The 22120-nt window shown below is 63.6% G+C and overlaps 1 protein-coding gene across 1 annotated transcript in view; it reads left to right on the top strand.

The window, feature by feature from the left end:
- The window catches only part of GPAA1 (glycosylphosphatidylinositol anchor attachment 1), a 33495-nt gene that overhangs the window by 4030 nt on the left and 7345 nt on the right, over positions 1–22120 (top strand). Inside the window, exons 3-8 of the mRNA XM_069005698.1 lie at positions 5473–5584; positions 7341–7491; positions 10145–10246; positions 13116–13312; positions 14184–14380; positions 17657–17810. Coding sequence (XP_068861799.1) covers positions 5473–5584; positions 7341–7491; positions 10145–10246; positions 13116–13312; positions 14184–14380; positions 17657–17810 — 913 coding nt within the window. The remainder of the gene's footprint in view (positions 1–5472; positions 5585–7340; positions 7492–10144; positions 10247–13115; positions 13313–14183; positions 14381–17656; positions 17811–22120) is intronic.

Below are 22120 nucleotides of genomic sequence, written 5' to 3'. Positions count from 1 at the left end.
GTGGGGTGTGGGGTGTGGGGTGTGGGGTTTGGGGTGTGGGTCAGGGATTGGGGCGCAGCCCAGGAAAGTGGGGTGAGAGCCGTGGGGTGTGGGGTGTGGGGTGTGGGGTTTGGGGTGTGGGGTGTGGGGTGTGGGTCAGGGATTGGGGCACAGCGCAGGAAAGTGGGGTGAGAGCTGTGGGGTGTGGGGTGTGGGGTGTGGGTCAGGGATTGGGGCACAGCGCAGGAAAGTGGGGTGAGACCCCCTTGGGGTGTGGGGTGTGGGGTGTGGGGTGCGGGTCAGGGATTGGGGCACAGTGCAGGAAAGTGGGGTGAGACCCCCTTGGGGTGTGGGGTGTGGGGTGTGGGTCAGGGATTGGGGCACAGCGCAGGAAAGTGGGGTGAGCCCCCCTTGGGGTGTGGGGTGTGGGGTGTGGGGTTTGGGGTGTGGGGTGTGGGTCAGGAATTGGGGCACAGCGCAGGAAAGTGGGGGGAGAGGTGTGGGGTGTGGGGTGTGGGTCAGGGATTGGGGCACGGCGCAGGAAAGTGGGGTGAGAGCTGTGGGGTGTGGGGTTTGGGGTTTGGGGTGTGGGGTTTGGGGTTTGGGTCGGGGATTGGGGCACAGCACAGGAAAGTGGGGTGAGCCCCCCTTGGGGTGTGGGGTGTGGGGTGTGGGTCAGGGATTGGGGCACAGCGCAGGAAAGCGGGGTGAGAGCTGTGGGGTGAGAGCTGTGGGGTGTGGGGTTTGGGGTTTGGGGTGTGGGGTTTGGGGTTTGGGTCGGGGATTGGGGCACAGCACAGGAAAGTGGGGTGAGCCCCCCTTGGGGTGTGGGGTGTGGGGTGTGGGTCAGGGATTGGGGCACAGCGCAGGAAAGCGGGGTGAGAGCTGTGGGGTGTGGGGTTTGGGGTGTGGGGTGTGGGGTGTGGGGTGTGGGGTGTGGGGTGTGGGTCAGGGATTGGGGCACAGCGCCGGAAAGCGGGGTGAGAGCTGTGGGGTGTGGGGTTTGGGGTGTGGGGTGTGGGGTGTGGGGTGTGGGTCAGGGATTGGGGCACGGCGCAGGAAAGTGGGGTGAGCCCCCCTTGGGGTGTGGGGTGTGGGGTGTGGGGTTTGGGGTGTGGGTCAGGAATTGGGGCACAGCGCAGGAAAGTGGGGTGAGAGCTGTGGGGTGTGGGGTGTGGGGTGAGGGATTGGGGCACAGCGCAGGAAAGTGGGGTGAGAGCTGTGGGGTGAGAGCTGTGGGGTGTGGGGTTTGGGGTGTGGGGTGTGGGTTGTGGGTCAGGGATTGGGGCACAGCACAGGAAAGTGGGGTGAGAGCTGTGGGGTGTGGGGCGTGGGGTTTGGGGTGTGGGTCAGGGATTGGGGCACAGCGCAGGAAAGTGGGGTGAGAGCTGTGGGGTGTGGGGTGTGGGGTTTGGGGTTTGGGGTGTGGGGTCAGGGATTGGGGCACAGCGCAGGAAAGAGAGGTGAGAGCTGTGGGGTTTGGGGTTTGGGGTGTGGGGTGTGGGGTGAGGGATTGGGGCGCAGCGCAGGAAAGCGGGGTGAGACCCCCTTGGGGTGTGGGGTGTGGGGTTTGGGGTTTGGGGTGTGGGGTGTGGGGTTTGGGGTGTGGGTCAGGGATTGGGGCACACCGCAGGAAAGTGGGGTGAGACCCCCTTGGGGGTTGGGTTTGGGGTGGGACACAGTCAGGAATTCGGGGCGCACCGCAGGGAAGTGGGGTGAGAGCCCCTCGGGTTTGGGGTGTGGGGTTTGGGGTGTGGGTCAGGGATTGGGGCACAGCGCAGGAAAGTGGGGTGAGCCCCCCTTGGGGTGTGGGGTGTGGGGTTTGGGGTGTGGAGTTTGGGGTGTGGGGTGTGGGTCAAGGATTGGGGCACAGCGCAGGAAAGTGGGGTGAGAGCCCCTCGGGTTTGGGGTTTGGGGTTTTGGGGTTTGGGATTTGGGGTGGGACACGCTCCGGAATTCGGGGCACACTGCAGGAAAGCGGGGTGAGACCCCCTTGGGGTGTGGGGTTTGGGGTGTGGGGTGTGGGGTTTGGGATTTGGGATTGGGGTGGGACACGCTCAGGAATTCGGGGCGCAGCGCAGGAAAGCGGGGTGAGACCCCCGGGGTTTGGGGTTTGGGGTTTTGGGGTTTGGGATTTGGGGTGGGACACGCTCCAGAATTCGGGGCACACTGCAGGAAAGTGGGGTGAGACCCCCGGGGTTTGGGGTCGGGTTTGGGGTTTGTGGTTTGGGGTTTAGGGGGACACACTCAGGAATTCGGGGCGCACCGCAGGGAAGCAGGGTGAGACCCCCGGGGTTTGGGGTCGGGTTTGGGGTTTGGGGGGACACACTCAGGAATTCAGGGAGCACCGCAGGAAAGCGGGGTGTGGGGTTTGGGGGGGTTTGGGGGTTTGGGGTCGGGTTGGGGTTTGGGGGGGGCACCATCAGGAATTCGGGGGACACAAGAGGGAAATGGGGTGAGACCCCCGGGTTTGAGAGGGTTTGGGGGTTTGGGGTTGGGGTTGGGGTCGGGTTTGGGGGGGGCACCCTCAGGAATTCAGGGGGCACAAGAGGGGAGTGGGGTGAGACCCCAGGTTTGGGGTTTGGGGGGGGACACACCCGGGAATTTGGGGGAACGAGTGGGGTGAGACCCCCGGGGTTGGGTTTGGGGTCGGGTTTGGGGGTTTTTGGGGGCGGGGGGGACACACCCGGGAATTTGGGGGGGCACAAATGGGGAGTGGGGTGAGAGCCCGGGTTTGGGATGGCCCTGACGGGGCCGTGCCCAGGGGATGGAGCAGCCCCGGGGGGTTTGGGGCGGTTTTGGGGTGTCCCTGACCCCAATCCTGCTGTTCCCAGGGGATGGAGCAGCCCCGGGGGGTTTGGGGCGGTTTTGGGGGATGTTTTGGGATGGTTTGGGGATGTTTAGGGGATGTTTAGGGGATGTTTAGGGGATGTTTAGGGGATGTTTAGGGGATGTTTAGGGGTGCTTTAGGGGTGGTTTAGGGGTGGTTTAGGGGATGTTTAGGGGATGTTTAGGGGTGCTTTAGGGGTGGTTTAGGGGATGTTTAGGGGATGTTTAGGGGGATGTTTAGGGGATGTTTAGGGGATGTTTAGGGGATGTTTAGGGGGATGTTTAGGGGATGTTTAGCGGATGTTTAGGGGATGTTTAGGGGATGTTTAGGGGTGCTTTAGGGGTGCTTTAGGGGTGCTTTAGGGGATGTTTGGGGGATGTTTTGGGGGATGTTTGGGGGATGTTTAGGGGATGTTTAGGGGATGTTTAGGGGATGTTTAGGGGTGCTTTAGGGGATGTTTAGGGGATGTTTAGGGGATGTTTTGGGGGACGTTTGGGGGATGTTTGGGGGACGTTTGGGGGATGTTTAGGGGATGTTTAGGGGATGTTTAGGGGATGTTTAGGGGTGCTTTAGGGGTGGTTTAGGGGATGTTTAGGGGTGCTTTAGGGGTGGTTTAGGGGATGTTTAGGGGATGTTTAGGGGATGTTTAGGGGGATGTTTAGGGGATGTTTAGGGGATGTTTAGGGGATGTTTAGGGGGATGTTTAGGGGATGTTTAGCGGATGTTTAGGGGATGTTTAGGGGTGCTTTAGGGGTGCTTTAGGGGTGCTTTAGGGGATGTTTGGGGGATGTTTTGGGGGATGTTTGGGGGATGTTTAGGGGGATGTTTAGGGGATGTTTAGGGGATGTTTAGGGGATGTTTAGGGGTGCTTTAGGGGATGTTTAGGGGATGTTTAGGGGATGTTTGGGGGACGTTTGGGGGATGTTTAGGGGATGTTTAGGGGATGTTTAGGGGTGCTTTAGGGGATGTTTAGGGGGTGCTTTAGGAGATGTTTAGGGGATGTTTAGGGGATGTTTAGGGGTGCTTTAGGGGTGGTTTAGGGGTGCTTTAGGGGATGTTTAGGGGATGTTTGGGGGACATTTGGGGGATGTTTAGGGGATGTTTGGGGGATGTTTAGGGGATGTTTAGGGGTGCTTTAGGCGATGTTTAGGGGATGTTTAGGGGTGGTTTAGGGGATGTTTAGGGGATGTTTAGGGGATGTTTAGGGGATGTTTAGGGGATGTTTTGGGGATGTTTAGGGGATGTTTAGGGGATGTTTAGGGGATGTTTAGGGGATGTTTAGGGGCGGTTTAGGGGATGTTTAGGGGATGTTTAGGGGATGTTTAGGGGATGTTTAGGGGATGTTTGAGGATGTTTAGGGGTGCTTTAGGGGATGTTTAGGGGATGTTTAGGGGCGGTTTAGGGGATGTTTAGGGGATGTTTAGGGGATGTTTAGGGGCGGTTTAGGGGATGTTTAGGGGATGTTTAGGGGATGTTTAGGGGATGTTTAGGGGATGTTTAGGGGTGCTTTAGGGGATGTTTAGGGGATGTTTGGGGGTGCTTTAGGGGATGTTTAGGGGTGGTTTAGGGGATGTTTAGGGGATGTTTAGGGGGATGTTTAGGGGATGTTTAGGGGATGTTTAGGGGATGTTTAGGGGTGCTTTAGGGGATGTTTAGGGGATGTTTGGGGGTGCTTTAGGGGATGTTTAGGGGTGGTTTAGGGGATGTTTAGGGGATGTTTAGGGGATGTTTAGGGGATGTTTAGGGGATGTTTAGGGGATGTTTAGGGGATGTTTTGGGGATGTTTAGGGGATGTTTAGGGGATGTTTTGGGGATGTTTAGGGGATGTTTAGGGGATGTTTAGGGGATGTTTAGGGGATGTTTAGGGGATGTTTAGGGGGATGTTTAGGGGCGGTTTAGGGGATGTTTAGGGGATGTTTAGGGGATGTTTAGGGGATGTTTAGGGGATGTTTTGGGATGGTTTGGGGATGTTTAGGGGATGTTTAGGGGTGCTTTAGGGGATGTTTAGGGGATGTTTAGGGGATGTTTAGGGGATGTTTTGGGGATGTTTAGGGGATGTTTAGGGGATGTTTAGGGGATGTTTAGGGGATGTTTAGGGGATGTTTAGGGGATGTTTAGGGGATGTTTGGGGGATGTTTAGGGGATGTTTAGGGGATGTTTAGGGGATGTTTAGGGGATGTTTTGGGGGATGTTTAGGGGATGTTTAGGGGATGTTTAGGGGGATGTTTAGGGGGATGTTTAGGGGGATGTTTAGGGGTGCTTTAGGGGATGTTTAGGGGATGTTTAGGGGATGTTTAGGGGATGTTTAGGGGATGTTTAGGGGTGCTTTAGGGGATGTTTAGGGGGATGTTTAGGGGATGTTTAGGGGTGCTTTAGGGGATGTTTAGGGGATGTTTAGGGGATGTTTAGGGGATGTTTAGGGGATGGTTTAGGGGTGGTTTAGGGGATGTTTAGGGGATGTTTAGGGGATGTTTAGGGGATGTTTAGGGGATGTTTAGGGGATGTTTAGGGGGATGTTTAGGGGGATGTTTAGGGGATGTTTAGGGGATGTTTAGGGGATGTTTAGGGGATGTTTAGGGGATGTTTAGGGGATGTTTAGGGGTGCTTTAGGGGTGCTTTAGGGGTGCTTTAGGGGTGCCCCTGACCCCGATGCCCCTCCCCAGGGGGATGCCGGTGCAGTGGCTGGAGCAGACCATGTTCCAGCTGGGGCTCGAGGTCCATCGCCAGCCCTTCACCCGCACCCTGCCCTTCCCCGACGAGGCCCACGAGCGCTACGTACGGGATGGGGGCACTGGGAGGCACTGGGAGGGCACTGGGAGGGACTGGGGGGCACTGGGAGGGACTAGGAGGGACTGGGAGGGTGCTGGGAGGGACTAGGAGGGCACTGGGAGGGCTGTGGGATGGCACTGGGAGGGATTAGAAGGGCACTGGGAAGCACTGGGAGGGACTGGGAGGCACTGGGAGGGATTGGGAGGGACTGAGAGGGACTGGGAGGGACTGGGAGAGCACTGGGAGGGACTGGGAGGAGGCTCCCTGGGTGCATTTTGGGATCCCTAGGGGGGTTTAGGGGGTCCCCGGGTGTGTTTGGGGCCCCCTGGGTGCATTTTGGGCTCCCCGGGTCCATTTTGGGGCTCCCGGGTTCATTTTGGGGCTCCCTGGGTACATTTTGGGCTCCCCGGGTCCATTTTGGGTCTCCCCGGGTTCATTTTGGGGCTCCCTGGGTACATTTTGGGCTCCCTGGGTCCATTTTGGGGCTCCCCGGGTACATTTTGGGGCTCCCTGGGTACATTTTGGGTCTCCCCGGGTTCATTTTGGGTCTCCCTGGGTTCATTTTGGGGCCCCCCGGGTTCATTTTGGGGCTCTCTGGGTCCATTTTGGGCCCCCCGGGTACATTTGGGGCTCCCCGGGTTCATTTTGGGGCTCCCCGGGTCCATTTTGGGGCTCCCTGGGTTCATTTTGGGTCTCCCCGGGTTCATTTTGGTGCTCCCTGGATTCATTTTGGGGCTCCCTGGGTCCATTTTGGGGCTCCCTGGGTCCATTTTGGGGCTCCCCGGGTACATTTTGGGCTCCCTGGGTTCATTTTGGGGCTCCCCGGGTTCATTTTGGGGCTCCCCGGGTACATTTGGGGCCCCCCGGGTTCATTTTGGGGCTCCCCGGGTCCATTTTGGGTCTCCCCGGGTACATTTTGGGGCTCCCTGGGTCCATTTTGGGCCCCCCCGGGTCCATTTTGGGGCTCCCTGGGTTCATTTTGGGGCCCCCCGGGTTCATTTTGGGGCTCCCTGGGTCAATTTTGGGGCTCCCTGGGTCCATTTTGGGGCTCCCTGGGTCCATTTTGGGGCTCCCGGGTACATTTGGGGCCCCCCGGGTACATTTTGGGGCTCCCTGGGTTCATTTTGGGCCCCCTGGGTTCATTTTGGGGCCCCCCGGGTCCATTTTGGGGCTCCCTGGGTTCATTTTGGGGCTCCCCGGGTACATTTTGGGGCCCCCCGGGTCCATTTTGGGGCTCCCCGGGTCCATTTTGGGGCCCCCCGGGTTCATTTTGGGGCTCCCTGGGTTCATTTTGGGGCCCCCCGGGTCCATTTTGGGGCTCCCTGGGTCCATTTTGGGGCTCCCTGGGTTCATTTTGGGGCTCCCCGGGTTCATTTTGGGGCTCCCCGGGTTCATTTTGGGGCTCCCTGGGTACATTTTGGTGCCCCCCGGGTACATTTGGGGCTCCCTGGGTACATTTGGGGCTCCCTGGGTTCATTTTGGTGCCCCCCGGGTTCATTTTGGGGCTCCCTGGGTACATTTTGGTGCCCCCCGGGTCCATTTGGGGCTCCCTGGATTCATTTTGGGCCCCCCCGGGTTCATTTTGGGGTTCCCCGGGTACATTTTGGGGTTCCCCGGGTCCATTTTGGGGCTCTGTGGGTACATTTGGGGTTCCCCGGGTGCATTTTGGGCTCCCCGGGTCCATTTCGGGGCCCCCCGGGTCCATTTCGGGGCCCCCCGGGTCCATTTGGGGTCCCCGTGACGCCGTGCCCGCCGTGCCCAGCTGGTGCGCGGCACCAACGTGTTCGGGGTGCTGCGGGCGCCGCGCGCTGCCAGCACCGAGGCGCTGCTGCTGCTCGTGCCCTGCTCCGAGGGCAGCGCCCACAACAGCCAGGCCGTGGGGCTGCTGCTGGCCCTGGCGGGCTACTGCCGAGGTACGGGGGCTACTGGGGCTGCTGGGGGGTCCTGGGGGCAACTGGGGGGCACCTGGGGGGTCCTGGGGGCTGGGGAGTGCCCGGGGGGCTGCTCCGAGCGACCCCACAGTGCCCAGGCCGTGGGGCTGCTGCTGGCCCTGGTGGGCTACTGCCGAGGTACGGGGGCTACTGGGGCTGCTGGGGGGTCCTGGGGGCAACTGGGGGGTCCTGGGGGCAACTGGGGGGCACCGGGGGCAACTGGGGGGCACCTGGGGGGTCCTGGGGGCAACTGGGGGGCACCTGGGGGGTCCTGGGGGCAACTGGGGGCAACTGGGGGGCACCTGGGGGCACCTGGGGGGTCCTGGGGGCACCTGGGGGGCACCTGGGGGGTCCTGGGGGCTGGGGAGTGCCCGGGGGGCTGCTCTGAGCAACCCCACAGTGCCCAGGCCGTGGGGCTGCTGCTGGCCCTGGCGGGCTACTGCCGAGGTACGGGGGCTACTGGGGCTGCTGGGGGGTGCTGGGGGCAACTGGGGGGCACCTGGGGGGTCCTGGGGGCACCTGGGGGCTGGGGAGTGCCCGGGGGGCTGCTCCGAGCGACCCCACAGTGCCCAGGCCGTGGGGCTGCTGCTGGCCCTGGCGGGCTACTGCCGAGGTACGGGGGCTACTGGGGCTGCTGGGGGGTCCTGGGGGCAACTGGGGGGTGCTGGGGGGTCCTGGGGGCTGGGGAGTGCCCGGGGGGCTGCTCCGAGTGACCCCACAGTGCCCAGGCCGTGGGGCTGCTGCTGGCCCTGGCGGGCTACTGCCGAGGTACGGGGGCTACTGGGGCTCCTGGGGGGTCCTGGGGGCAACTGGGGGGTCCTGGGGGCACCTGGGGGGCACCTGGGGGCAACTGGGGGGCACCTGGGGGGTCCTGGGGGCACCTGGGGGGCACCTGGGGGCAACTGGGGGGTCCTGGGGGGTCCTGGGGGCACCTGGGGGCTGGGGAGTGCCCGGGGGGCTGCTCTGAGCGACCCCACAGTGCCCAGGCCGTGGGGCTGCTGCTGGCCCTGGCGGGCTACTGCCGAGGTACGGGGGCTACTGGGGCTGCTGGGGGGTCCTGGGGGCAACTGGGGGGTCCTGGGGGCAACTGGGGGGCACCGGGGGCAACTGGGGGGCACCTGGGGGGTCCTGGGGGCAACTGGGGGGCACCTGGGGGGTCCTGGGGGCAACTGGGGGCAACTGGGGGGCACCTGGGGGCACCTGGGGGGTCCTGGGGGCACCTGGGGGGCACCTGGGGGGTCCTGGGGGCTGGGGAGTGCCCGGGGGGCTGCTCTGAGCAACCCCACAGTGCCCAGGCCGTGGGGCTGCTGCTGGCCCTGGTGGGCTACTGCTGAGGTACGGGGGCTACTGGGGCTGCTGGGGGGTGCTGGGGGCAACTGGGGGGTCCTGGGGGGTCCTGGGGGCACCTGGGGGCTGGGGAGTGCCCGGGGGGCTGCTCCGAGCGACCCCACAGTGCCCAGGCCGTGGGGCTGCTGCTGGCCCTGGTGGGCTACTGCTGAGGTACGGGGGCTACTGGGGCTGCTGGGGGGTCCTGGGGGCAACTGGGGGGTCCTGGGGGCACCTGGGGGCTGGGGAGTGCCCGGGGGGCTGCTCTGAGCGACCCCACAGTGCCCAGGCCGTGGGGCTGCTGCTGGCCCGAGGTGGCTACTGGTTGAGGGAGGGGGGGCTACTGGGCATGGGGGGCTCTGGGGTGCTGGGGGACTTCAGGGGGCTGGGCTGGGATTGTGCTGGGATGGACTGGGATTAGAGTGGGATGGACTGGGATGGACTGCGACAGACTGGGATGGGCTGGGATTGGAGTGGGATGGACTGGGATGGGCTGGGATTGGACTGGGATGGACTGGGATTGGACTGGGATTAGAGTGGGATGGACTGGGATAGACTGGGATTGGACTGGGATGGACTGGGATTGGACTGGGATTAGAGTGGGATGGACTGGGATAGACTGGGATTGGACTGGGATGGACTGGGCTGGACTGGGATGGATTGGGATTGTGCTGGGCCGGACTGGGATTGGACTGGGATGGACTGGGATGGACCGGGATTGGACTGGGATTGTCCTGGGCCGGACTGAGATTGGACTGGGATGGACTGGGATGGACTGGGATGGACCGGGATTGGACTGGGATTGTGCTGGGCCGGACTGGGATGGACTGGGATTGGACTGGGGTGGGCTGGGCTGGACTGGGATTGGACTGGGATGGACTGGGATTGGACTGGGATGGGCTGGGCCGGGCTGGGATTGGACTGGGATGGACTGGGATGGACTGGGATTGGACTGGGATGGGCTGGGCTGGACTGGGCCATGTTGGGTTTGTACTGGGCCGCACTGGGATTGTATTTGGCTGGACTGGGATTGTACTGGGGCCGTACTGGGGTTGTACTGGGCCGTGCTGGGGTTGTACTGGGCCGTGCTGGGCCATACTGGGCCGTACTGGGCCATACTGGGCCGTACTGGGCCATCCCAGTGCTCCCAGTGCCGCCCCTCCCCAGGTCAGATCTACTGGGCCATAGTGGGGTTGTACTGGGCCATACTGGGATTGTGCTGGGGTTGTACTGGGCCATACTGGGCGTCCCAGTGCCATCCCAGTGCTCCCAGTGCCGTCCCAGTGCTCCCAGTGCCGCCCCTCCCCAGGTCAGATCTACTGGGCCAAGGACCTCGTGTTCCTGGTGACCGAGCACGACCTGCTGGGGACACAGGCCTGGCTGGAGGCCTACCATGATGTGAACCTTACTGGTGAGACTGGGAGCACTGGGAGGGGCTGGGGGGGCTGGGGAACCATGATGTGAACCTTACTGGTGAGACTGGGAGCACTGGGAGGGGCTGGGAGGGGCTGGGGAACCATGATGTGAACCTTACTGGTGAGACTGGGAGGGACTGGGAGCACTGGGAGGGGCTGGGGGGGCTGGGGAACCATGATGTGAACCTTACTGGTGAGACTGGGAGCACTGGGAGGGACTGGGAGAGGCTGGGGGGGCTGGGGAACCATGATGTGAACCTTACTGGTGAGACTGGGAGCACTGGGAGGGGCTGGGAGGGGCTGGGAGGGGCTGGGGGGGCTGGGGAACCATGATGTGAACCTTACTGGTGAGACTGGGAGGGACTGGGAGGGACTGGGGGGGGTGGGGGCACTGGGACTACTGGGGCACTGGGAGTACTGGGAGCACTGGGGGCACTGGGAGCACTGGGGGCACTGGGAGTACTGGGAGCACTGGGGGCACTGGGAGCACTGGGGGCACTGGGGGAGCACTGGGGGCACTGGGGGCACTGGGAGCACTGGGGGAGCACTGGGGGGCACTGGGGGAGCACTGGGGGCACTGGGGGAGCACTGGGGGAGCACTGGGGGAGCACTGGGGGCACTGGGAGGGACTGGGGGGGCTGGGGGGGCTGGGGAACCATGATGTGAACCTTACTGGTGAGACTGGGAGGGACTGGGAGCACTGGGAGGGGCTGGGGGGGCTGGGGAACCATGATGTGAACCTTACTGGTGAGACTGGGAGCACTGGGAGGGACTGGGAGAGGCTGGGGGGGCTGGGGAACCATGATGTGAACCTTACTGGTGAGACTGGGAGCACTGGGAGGGGCTGGGAGGGGCTGGGGGGGCTGGGGAACCATGATGTGAACCTTACTGGTGAGACTGGGAGCACTGGGAGGGACTGGGGGGGCTGGGGGGGCTGGGGAACCATGATGTGAACCTTACTGGTGAGACTGGGAGCACTGGGAGGGGCTGGGGGGGCTGGGGAACCATGATGTGAACCTTACTGGTGAGACTGGGAGCACTGGGAGGGACTGGGGGGGCTGGGAGCACTGGGGGCACTGGGAGCACTGGGGGAGCACTGGGGGAGCACTGGGGGAGCACTGGGGGAGCACTGGGAGCACTGGGGGAGCACTGGGAGCACTGGGAGCACTGGGAGCACTGGGGGCACTGGGAGCACTGGGGGCACTGGGAGCACTGGGGGCACTGGGGGAGCACTGGGGGCACTGGGAGCACTGGGAGCACTGGGGACACTGGGGGCACTGGGGGCACTGGGAGCACTGGGAGCACTGGGGGAGCACTGGGAGCACTGGGGGAGCACTGGGGGAGCACTGGGAGCACTGGGAGCACTGGGGGAGCACGGGGAGCACTGGGAGCACTGGGGGAGCACTGGGGGCACTGGGAGCACTGGGAGCACTGGGGGAGCACTGGGAGCACTGGGGGCACTGGGAGCACTGGGAGCACTGGGGGGGCACTGGGAGCACTGGGAGCACTGGGGGAGCACTGGGAGCACTGGGGGAGCACTGGGAGCACTGGGAGCACTGGGGGAGCACTGGGGGAGCACTGGGGGAGCACTGGGAGCACTGGGAGCACTGGGGGCACTGGGAGCACTGGGAGCACTGGGGGAGCACTGGGGGCACTGGGAGCACTGGGGGCACTGGGGGAGCACTGGGAGCACTGGGGGGGCACTGGGAGCACTGGGGGCACTGGGAGCACTGGGAGCACTGGGGGAGCACTGGGAGCACTGGGGGCACTGGGAGCACTGGGGGCACTGGGGGAGCACTGGGGGCACTGGGAGCACTGGGGGAGCACTGGGGGAGCACTGGGAGCACTGGGAGGGGTCAGGGCCCATCCCAGTGACTTTGGCCGGAGCCCAGCGGGGGCGGGGGGTCCTGGGGGGTCTCTGTGGGGTCTCTCAGTGGGGTCTCTGTGGGGTCTCTGGGGTCTCTGTGGGGTCTCTGTGGCGTCTCTCTGGGGTCTCTCTGGGGTCACTGAGGGTCTCTCCCCCAGGTGCCCACCCGGGCGCGCTGCCCGTGCGGGCAGGGGTCTCTGGGGTCTCTCTGGGGTCTCTGTGGAGTCTCTCTGGGGTCTCTCTGGGGTCTCTCTGGGGTCTCTGAGGGGTCTCTGGGGTCTCTCAGCGGGGTCTCTGAGGGGTCTCTGGGGTCTCTGTGGGGTCACTGAGGGTCTCTCCCCCAGGTGCCCACCCGGGGGGTCTCTGGGGTCTTTGTGGGGTCTCTCAGCAGGGTCTCTCCCCCCAGGTGCCCACCCGGGCGCGCTGCCCGCGCAGGCAGGGGTCTCTGTGGGGTCTCTGTGGGGTCTCTGGGGTCTCTGTGGGGTCTCTCAGCGGGGTCTCTGTGGGGTCTCTGTGGGGTCTCTCTGGGGTCTCTCTGAGGTCTCTGTGTGGTCTCTGGGGTCTCTGTGGGGTCACTGAGGGTCTCTCCCCGCAGGTGCCCACCCGGGCGCGCTGCCCGCGCGGGCAGGGGTCTCTGTGGGGTCTCTGTGGGGTCTCTGTGGGGTCTCTGAGGGGTCTCTGTGGGGTCTCTCTGGTGTCTCTGAGGGGTCACTGAGGGTCTCTCCCCCCCCAGGTGCCCACCCGGGGGGTCTCTGGGGTCTCTGTGGGGTCTCTCAGCAGCGTCTCTGTGGGGTCTCTGAGGGGTCTCACCGGGGGTCCCTCCCCCCCAGGTGCCCACCCGGGCGCGCTGCCCGCGCGGGCAGGGGTCTCTGTGGGGTCTCTGTGGGGTCTCTGTGGGGTCTCTGAGGGGTCTCTGGGGTCTCTGAGGGGTCTCTGTGGGGTCTCTGGGGTCTCTGTGGGGTCTCTGAGGGGTCTCACCGGGGGTCCCTCCCCCCCAGGTGCCCACCCGGGGGCGCTGCCCGCGCGGGCCGGGGCCATCCAGGCGGCGCTGGCGCTGGAGCTCAGCTCGGACGTGCTGACCAGCGTGGACGTGGCCGTGGAGGGGCTCAACGGGCACCTGCCCAACCTGGACCTGCTCAACCTCTTCCACTCCTTCTGCCACAAGAACGGCCTGCTCTGCACCTTCCAGGGCAAGGTGGGGGTCTGGGGGGCTTTGGGGGGGTCTGGGGGGGCTTTGGGGGGTCCTGGGGGGGTCTGGGGGCTGCTCTGCACCTTCCAGGGCAAGGTGGGGGGCTTTGGGGGGGCTTTGGGGGGTCTGGGGGCTGCTCTGCACCGTCCAGGGCAAGGTGGGGGGCTTTGGGGGGTCCTGGGGGGGCTTTGGGGGGTCTGGGGGCTGCTCTGCACCTTCCAGGGCAAGGTGGGGGTCTGGGGGGGCTTTGGGGGCTCCTGGGGGGGTCTGGGGCCTGCTCTGCACCTTCCAGGGCAGGGTGGGGGTCCTGGGGGGGGTCCTGGGGGGGCTGGGGGGTTTGGGTCACTCTGTGTCCGTGCCCTGACCAGCTCTGGGCCACTCGCTGCCCCGGGGCTCCGGGTCACTGCGTGTCCGTGCGCTGACCGTGCCCCGTGCCCTGACCGGCTCCGGGTCACTCGGTGTCCGTGCCCTGACCGGCTCCGGGTCCCTGCGTGTCCGTGCGCTGACCGTGCCCCGTGCCCTGGGGCTCTGGGTCACTGTGTGTCCGTGCCCTGGGGCTCCGGGTCACTCGGTGTCCGTGCCCTGACCGGCTCCGGGTCACTGCGTGTCCGTGCGCTGACCAGGGTTGGGTCACTCGGTGTCCGTGCCCTGGGGCTCTGGGTCACTCGGTGTCCGTGCGCTGACCAGGGTTGGGTCACTCGGTGTCCGTGCCCTGGGGCTCTGGGTCACTCGGTGTCCGTGCGCTGACCGGCTCCGGGTCCCTGCGTGTCCGTGCGCTGACCGTGCCCCGTGCCCTGGGGCTCCGGGTCACTGTGTGTCCGTGCCCGGGGGCTCCGGGTCCCTGCGTGTCCGTGCGCTGACCGTGCCCCGCCCGCAGCTGCCCCCCCCGGAGGGCCCCTCGGGGCCGGCCTACGGGCAGAGCCTGCGCACGCTGGGGCTGATGCTGCTGGGCCAGGCCGGGGGGGCTCCCGGGGGGGCCCACGGGCTCTTCCTGCGCTTCCGCATCGAGGCGCTCACCCTGCGCGGCATCAACAGCTTCCGGCAGCACAAGTTCGACCTGGGGGCGCTCGGCAGGTGGGCAGGGGGTCCTGGGGTCCTGAGGGGGTCCTGGGGGGGTCCTGGGGGGCTTTGGGAACCCTGGGGGTCCTGGGGGGCTTTTGGGGGTCCCGGACCCTGCGCGGCATCAGCAGCTTCCGGCAGCACAGGTTTGACCTGGGGGTGCTGGGCAGGTGGGGAAGGGGCTCCGGGGGTCCTGGGGGGGGTCCTGGGGGGGTCCTGGGGGGCTTTGGGAGCCCCGGGGGTCCTGGGGGGCTTTGGGAACCCTGGGGGTCCTGGGGGTCCCAGACCCTGCGCGGCATCAACAGCTTCCGGCAGCACAAGTTCGACCTGGGGGCGCTGGGCAGGTGGGCAGGGGGCTCCAGGGGTCCTAAAGGGGTCCTGGGGGGTCCTGGGGGGCTTTGGGAACCCTGGGGGTCCTGGGGGGGTCCTGGGGGTCTTTTGGGGGTCCCAGACCCTGTGGGGCATCAGCAGCTCCCAGCAGCACAAGTTCGACCTGGGGGCGCTGGGCAGGTGGGCAGGGGGCTCCGGGGGTCGTGGAGGGGGTCCTGGGGGGGTCCTGGGGGGGTCCTGGGGGGCTTTGGGAACCCTGGGGGTCCTGGGGATCCCGGACCCTGCGGGGCTTCAGCAGCTTCCGGCAGCACAGGTTTGACCTGGGGGCGCTCGGCAGGTGGGCAGGGGGCTCGGGGGGTCCTAAAGGGGTCCTGGGGGGGTCCTGGGGGTCCTGGGGGGCTTTGGGAACCCTGGGGGTCCTGGGGCGCTTTTGGGGGTCCCAGACCCTGTGCAGCATCAACAGCTTCCGGCAGCACAAGTTCGACCTGGGGGCGCTCGGCAGGTGGGCAGGGGGCTCCGGGGGTCCTGGGGGGGTCCTGGGGGTCCTGAGGGGCTTTGGGGGGGTTTTGGGGGGCTTCAGGGAACCCTGGGGGTTTAGGGGGTCCTGAGGGGTTTTGGGGGGGTCCTGGGGGTCCCGGACCCATCAGCAGCTCCCGGCAGCACAGGTTTGACCTGGGGGCGCTGGGCAGGCGGGGAGGGGTCCCGGGGGGGGTTTTGGGGGAGATTTGGGCAGTTTTTAGGGGAGTTGGGGGGGGGTTTGGGGGGTCCTGAGGGGGTTTTGGGGGTCCTGGGGGGTGCAGGCCCTGAGTGGCATCAACAGCTTCCGGCAGCACAAGTTCGACCTGGGGGCGCTGGGCAGGTGGGCAGGGGGCTCCGGGGGTCCTGGGGGGGGTCCTGGGGGTCCTGGGGGGCTTTGGGAACCCTGGGGGTCCTGGGGGTCTTTTGGGGGTCCCGGACGCTGCGCGGCATCAGCGGTTTCCGGCAGCACAAGTTCAACCTGGGGGCGCTGGGCAGGTGGGCAGGGGGCTCCGGGGGGTCCTAAAGGGGTCCTGGGGGGGTCCTGGGGGGCTTTTGGGGGTCCCGGACCCTGCGCGGCATCAACAGCTTCCGGCAGCACAAGTTCGACCTGGGGGTGCTGGGCAGGTGGGCAGGGGGCTCCAGGGGTCCTGGGGGGGTCCTGGGGGGGTCCTGGGGGGCTTTGGGAACCCTGGGGGTCCTGGGGGGCTTTTGGGGGTCCTGGACCCTGCGCGGCATCAGCAGCTTCCGGCAGCACAGGTTTGACCTGGGGGCGCTGGGCAGGTGGGCAGGGGGCTCCGGGGGTCGTGGAGGGGGTCCTGGGGGGGTCCTGGGGGGGTCCTGGGGGGCTTTGGGAACCCTGGGGGTCCTGGGGGGCTTTTGGGGATCCCAGACCCTGCGCGGCTTCAGCGGCTTCCGGCAGCACAAGTTCGACCTGGGGGCGCTGGGCAGGTGGGCAGGGGGCTCCGGGGGTCCTGGGGGGGTCCTGGGGGTCCTGAGGGGCTTTGGGGGGGTTTTGGGGGGCTTCAGGGAACCCTGGGGGTTTAGGGGGTCCTGAGGGGTTTTGGGGGGGTCCTCGGGGTCCCGGACCCTGCGGGGCATCAGCGGCTCCCGGCAGCACAGGTTTGACCTGGGGGCGCTGGGCAGGCGGGGAGGGGTCCCGGGGGGGTTTTGGGGGAGATTTGGGCAGTTTTTAGGGGAGTTGGGGGGGGGGTTGGGGGGTCCTGAGGGGGTTTTGGGGGTCCTGGGGGGTGCAGGCCCTGAGTGGCATCAACAGCTTCCGGCAGCACAAGTTCGACCTGGGGGCGCTGGGCAGGTGGGGAGGGGGCTCCGGGGGTCCTGGGGGGGATCCTGGGGGGGTTTTAGGGGAGTTTTGGGGGAGTTTTGGGGGGGGTTTAGGGGGTCCTGAGGGGTTTTGGGGGGGTCCTGGGGGGTCCCGGACCCATCAGCGGCTCCCGGCAGCACAGGTTTGACCTGGGGGCGCTGGGCAGGTGGGGAGGGGTCCCGGGGGAGTTTTGTGGGGGTTTGGGGGGGATTTGGGGGTCCTGGGGGGTCCCGGGGGTGTCTCTGAATTTGGGGGTGTCCTGGGGGGGTCTCTCTGAATTTGGGGAAGTCCCAGGGGGTCTCCCTGAATTTGGGGGGTCCCGGGGGGTCTCTCTGAATTTGGGGAAGTCCCAGGGGGTCTCCCTGAATTTGGGGGGTCCCGGGGGGTCTTTCCTTGTATTTTGGGGGTTCCCAGGGGGGTCTCTCTGAATTTGGGGAAGTCCCAGGGGGTCTCCCTGAATTTGGGGGGTCCCGGGGGGTCTTTCCTTGTATTTTGGGGGTTCCCAGGGGGGTCTCTCTGAATTCGGGGGGTCCTGGGGGATCTCTCTGAATTTGGGGGATCCCAGGGGGTCTCCCTGAATTTGGGGGGTCCCGGGGGGGTCTTTCCTTGGATTTTGGGGGCTCCCGGGGGGGTCTCTCTGAATTTGGGGGGTCCCGGGGGGTCTCCCTGAATTCGGGGGGTACCGGGGGGGGTCTCTCTGAATTCGGGGGGTCCCGGGGGGGGTCTCTCTGAATTTGGGGGGTCCCGGGGGATCTCTCTGAATTTGGGGGGTCCCGGGGGGGGTCTCTCTGAATTTGGGGGGTCCCGGGGGGGTCTCTCTGAATTTGGGGGGTCCCGGGGGACTCTCTGAATTTGGGGGATCCCAGGGGGTCTCCCTGAATTTGGGAGGTCCCGGGGGGGTCTCTCTGAATTTGGGGGGTCCCAGGGGGGGTCTCTCTGAATTTGGGGGGTCCCGGGGGGGTCTTTCGTTGTATTTTGGGGATTCCCGGGGGGGTCTCTCTGAATTCGGGGAGGGTCCCAGGGGGTCTCTATGAATTTGGGAAGTCCCAGGGGGTCTCTCTGAATTCGGGGGGTCCCGGGGGGTCTCCCCTGGCCCAGCCCCGCCGTGCCCCCCCCCCCAGGACGCTGGAGGGAATGTTCCGGAAGCTGAACAACCTCCTGGAGCGGCTGCACCAATCCTACTTCCTGTACCTGCTGCCCTCGCTGGCGCGCTTCGTGTCCATCGGCTGCTACGCGCCCGCGCTGGGGCTGCTGCTGCTGCCCCTGGGCCTGCGCATATCCCGGGAAACGGGGCAAAAACGGGCAAAAACGGGCAAAAACGGGGTAAAAATGGGCAAAAACGGGGTAAAAATGGGGTAAAAATGGGGCAAAAATGGGCAAAACCGGGGCAGCGCTTCGTGTCCATCGGCTGCTACGCGCCCGCGCTGGGGCTGCTGCTGCTGCCCCTGGGCCTGCGCATATCCCGGGAAACGGGGCAAAAACGGGCAAAAACGGGCAAAAACGGGGTAAAAATGGGGTAAAAATGGGGTAAAAATGGGCAAAACCGGGGCAGCGCTTCGTGTCCATCGGCTGCTACGCGCCCGCGCTGGGGCTGCTGCTGCTGCCCCTGGGCCTGCGCATATCCCGGGAAACGGGGCAAAAACCGGCAAAAACGGGCAAAAACGGGGTAAAAATGGGCAAAAACGGGGCAAAAACGGGGCAAAAATGGGGTAAAAATGGGCAAAACCGGGGCAGCGCTTCGTGTCCATCGGCTGCTACGCGCCCGCGCTGGGGCTGCTGCTGCTGCCCCTGGGCCTGCGCATATCCCGGGAAACGGGGCAAAAACGGGCAAAAACGGGCAAAAACGGGGTAAAAATGGGCAAAAACGGGGCAAAAACGGGGCAAAAATGGGGTAAAAATGGGCAAAACCGGGGCAGCGCTTCGTGTCCATCGGCTGCTACGCGCCCGCGCTGGGGCTGCTGCTGCTGCCCCTGGGCCTGCGCATATCCCGGGAAACGGGGCAAAAACGGGCAAAAACGGGCAAAAACGGGGTAAAAATGGGGTAAAAATGGGGTAAAAATGGGCAAAACCGGGGCAGCGCTTCGTGTCCATCGGCTGCTACGCGCCCGCGCTGGGGCTGCTGCTGCTGCCCCTGGGCCTGCGCATATCCCGGGAAACGGGGCAAAAACGGGCAAAAACGGGCAAAAACGGGGTAAAAATGGGCAAAAACGGGGCAAAAACGGGGCAAAAATGGGGTAAAAATGGGCAAAACCGGGGCAGCGCTTCGTGTCCATCGGCTGCTACGCGCCCGCGCTGGGGCTGCTGCTGCTGCCCCTGGGCCTGCGCATATCCCGGGAAACGGGGCAAAAACGGGCAAAAACGGGCAAAAACGGGGTAAAAATGGGCAAAAACGGGGCAAAAACGGGGCAAAAATGGGGTAAAAATGGGCAAAACCGGGGCAGCGCTTCGTGTCCATCGGCTGCTACGCGCCCGCGCTGGGGCTGCTGCTGCTGCCCCTGGGCCTGCGCATATCCCGGGAAACGGGGCAAAAACGGGCAAAAACGGGCAAAAACGGGGTAAAAATGGGCAAAAACGGGGCAAAAACGGGGCAAAAATGGGGTAAAAATGGGCAAAACCGGGGCAGCGCTTCGTGTCCATCGGCTGCTACGCGCCCGCGCTGGGGCTGCTGCTGCTGCCCCTGGGCCTGCGCATATCCCGGGAAACGGGGCAAAAACGGGCAAAAACGGGCAAAAACGGGGTAAAAATGGGCAAAAATGGGCAAAAACGGGGTAAAAATGGGGTAAAAATGGGCAAAACCGGGGCAGCGCTTCGTGTCCATCGGCTGCTACGCGCCCGCGCTGGGGCTGCTGCTGCTGCCCCTGGGCCTGCGCATATCCCGGGAAACGGGGCAAAAACGGGCAAAAACGGGCAAAAACGGGGCAAAAATGGGCAAAAACGGGCAAAAACGGGGTAAAAATGGGGTAAAAATGGGCAAAACCGGGGCAGCGCTTCGTGTCCATCGGCTGCTACGCGCCCGCGCTGGGGCTGCTGCTGCTGCCCCTGGGCCTGCGCATATCCCGGGAAACGGGGCAAAAACGGGCAAAAACGGGGAAAAAATGGGCAAAAATGGGCAAAAACGGGGTAAGAATGGGGTAAAAATGGGGTAAAAACGGGGTAAAAATGGGCAAAACCGGGGTAAAAATGGGGTAAAAATGGGGTAAAAATGGGGTAAAAATGGGGTAAAAACGGGGTAAAAATGGGCAAAACCGGGGCAGCGCTTCGTGTCCATCGGCTGCTACGCGCCCGCGCTGGGGCTGCTGCTGCTGCCCCTGGGCCTGCGCATATCCCGGGAAACGGGGCAAAAACGGGCAAAAACGGGCAAAAACGGGGTAAAAATGGGCAAAAACGGGGTAAAAATGGGGTAAAAATGGGCAAAAACGGGGTAAAAATGGGCAAAAACGGGGCAGCGCTTCGTGTCCATCGGCTGCTACGCGCCCGCGCTGGGGCTGCTGCTGCTGCCACTGGGCCTGCGCATATCCCGGGAAACGGGGCAAAAACGGGCAAAAACGGGCAAAAACGGGGTAAAAATGGGCAAAAATGGGGTAAAAATGGGGTAAAAATGGGGTAAAAATGGGGTAAAAATGGGCAAAACCGGGGCAGCGCTTCGTGTCCATCGGCTGCTACGCGCCCGCGCTGGGGCTGCTGCTGCTGCCCCTGGGCCTGCACATATCCCGGGAAACGGGGCAAAAACGGGCAAAAACGGGCAAAAACGGGGCAAAAATGGGCAAAAACGGGGTAAAAACGGGGTAAAAATGGGCAAAACCGGGGCAGCGCTTCGTGTCCATCGGCTGCTACGCGCCCGCGCTGGGGCTGCTGCTGCTGCCCCTGGGCCTGCGCATATCCCGGGAAACGGGGCAAAAACGGGCAAAAACGGGCAAAAACGGGGTAAAAATGGGCAAAAATGGGGTAAAAATGGGCAAAAACGGGGTAAAAATGGGGCAAAAATGGGCAAAACCGGGGCAGCGCTTCGTGTCCATCGGCTGCTACGCGCCCGCGCTGGGGCTGCTGCTGCTGCCCCTGGGCCTGCGCATATCCCGGGAAACGGGGCAAAAACGGGCAAAAACGGGCAAAAACGGGGTAAAAATGGGCAAAAATGGGCAAAAACGGGGTAAAAATGGGGTAAAAATGGGCAAAACCGGGGCAGCGCTTCGTGTCCATCGGCTGCTACGCGCCCGCGCTGGGGCTGCTGCTGCTGCCCCTGGGCCTGCGCATATCCCGGGAAACGGGGCAAAACCGGGCAAAAACGGGCAAAAACGGGGTAAAAATGGGGTAAAAATGGGCAAAAACGGGGCAGCGCTTCGTGTCCATCGGCTGCTACGCGCCCGCGCTGGGGCTGCTGCTGCTGCCCCTGGGCCTGCGCATATCCCGGGAAACGGGGCAAAAACGGGCAAAAACGGGCAAAAACGGGGCAAAAATGGGCAAAAACGGGGTAAAAATGGGGTAAAAATGGGCAAAACCGGGGCAGCGCTTCGTGTCCATCGGCTGCTACGCGCCCGCGCTGGGGCTGCTGCTGCTGCCCCTGGGCCTGCGCATATCCCGGGAAACGGGGCAAAAACGGGCAAAAACGGGCAAAAATGGGCAAAAACGGGGGAAAAATGGGCAAAAACAGGGTAAAAACGGGGTAAAAATGGGCAAAAACGGGGTAAAAATGGGCAAAAACGGGAAAAAACGGAAAAAATGGGCAAAACTGGGGTAAAAATGGGCAAAAACGGGGTAAAAATGGGTTAAAAAATGGGTAAAAACGGGGTAAAAATGGGTAAAAATGGGGTAAAAATGGGCAAAACCGGGGGAAAAATGGGCAAAAACGGGGTAAAAATGGGGTAAAAATGGGCAAAACCGGGGGAAAAATGGGCAAAACCGGGGTAAAAATGGGTAAAAATGGGCAAAACTGGGGTAAAAATGGGGTAAAAATGGGGTAAAAATGGGGTAAAAAATGGGTAAAAATGGGTAAAAATGGGCAATAATGGGCAAAAACGGGGTAAAACCAGACAAAAAACGGGGGCAGAAACAGGGAAAAACAGGGCAAAAATGCGGCAAGATGGGGGCAAAAACGGGAAAAATGGGCAAAAATGGGCAAAAACAGGGAGAAGTGGGCTAAAACGGGGAAAAAGGGGGGGAAAACGGGCAAAACGGGGCAAAAATGGGGAAAAAATGGGCAAAAATGGGCAAAAACAGGGAAAAACAGGCAAAAATGGGTAAAATGGGGAAAAATGGGGCAAAATGGGAAGAAACGAGGCAAAACCAGGGAAAAATGGGGAAAAATAGGGAAAAACCAGGGAAGGGGGAATGCGTATCCAGGGGGAACGGGAGGAAATGGGGAAAATGGGCAAAACCAGGCAAAAATGGGGCAAAAATGGGGAAAAGTGGGGAAAATGGGGAATGCATATGTGGGGGAAGCGGGGAAATGGGGAAAAAAGGGCAAAAAATGGGCAAAAATGGGGAACGTGTGTCAGGGAGAAACGGGGAAAAATGGGCAAAAACGGGGGAAAATGGGGGAAAAGGGAAAATGGGGAGAAAAATGGGGGGAAACGGGGGAAAACCAGGTG

The sequence above is a fragment of the Aphelocoma coerulescens genome, chromosome 2 (assembly GCF_041296385.1).
Source record: "Aphelocoma coerulescens isolate FSJ_1873_10779 chromosome 2, UR_Acoe_1.0, whole genome shotgun sequence".
Taxonomy (NCBI): Eukaryota; Metazoa; Chordata; class Aves; order Passeriformes; family Corvidae; genus Aphelocoma; species Aphelocoma coerulescens.
The sequence above is the reverse complement of the archived record's forward strand: the minus strand, read 5'-3'. Positions and strand labels throughout refer to the sequence as shown.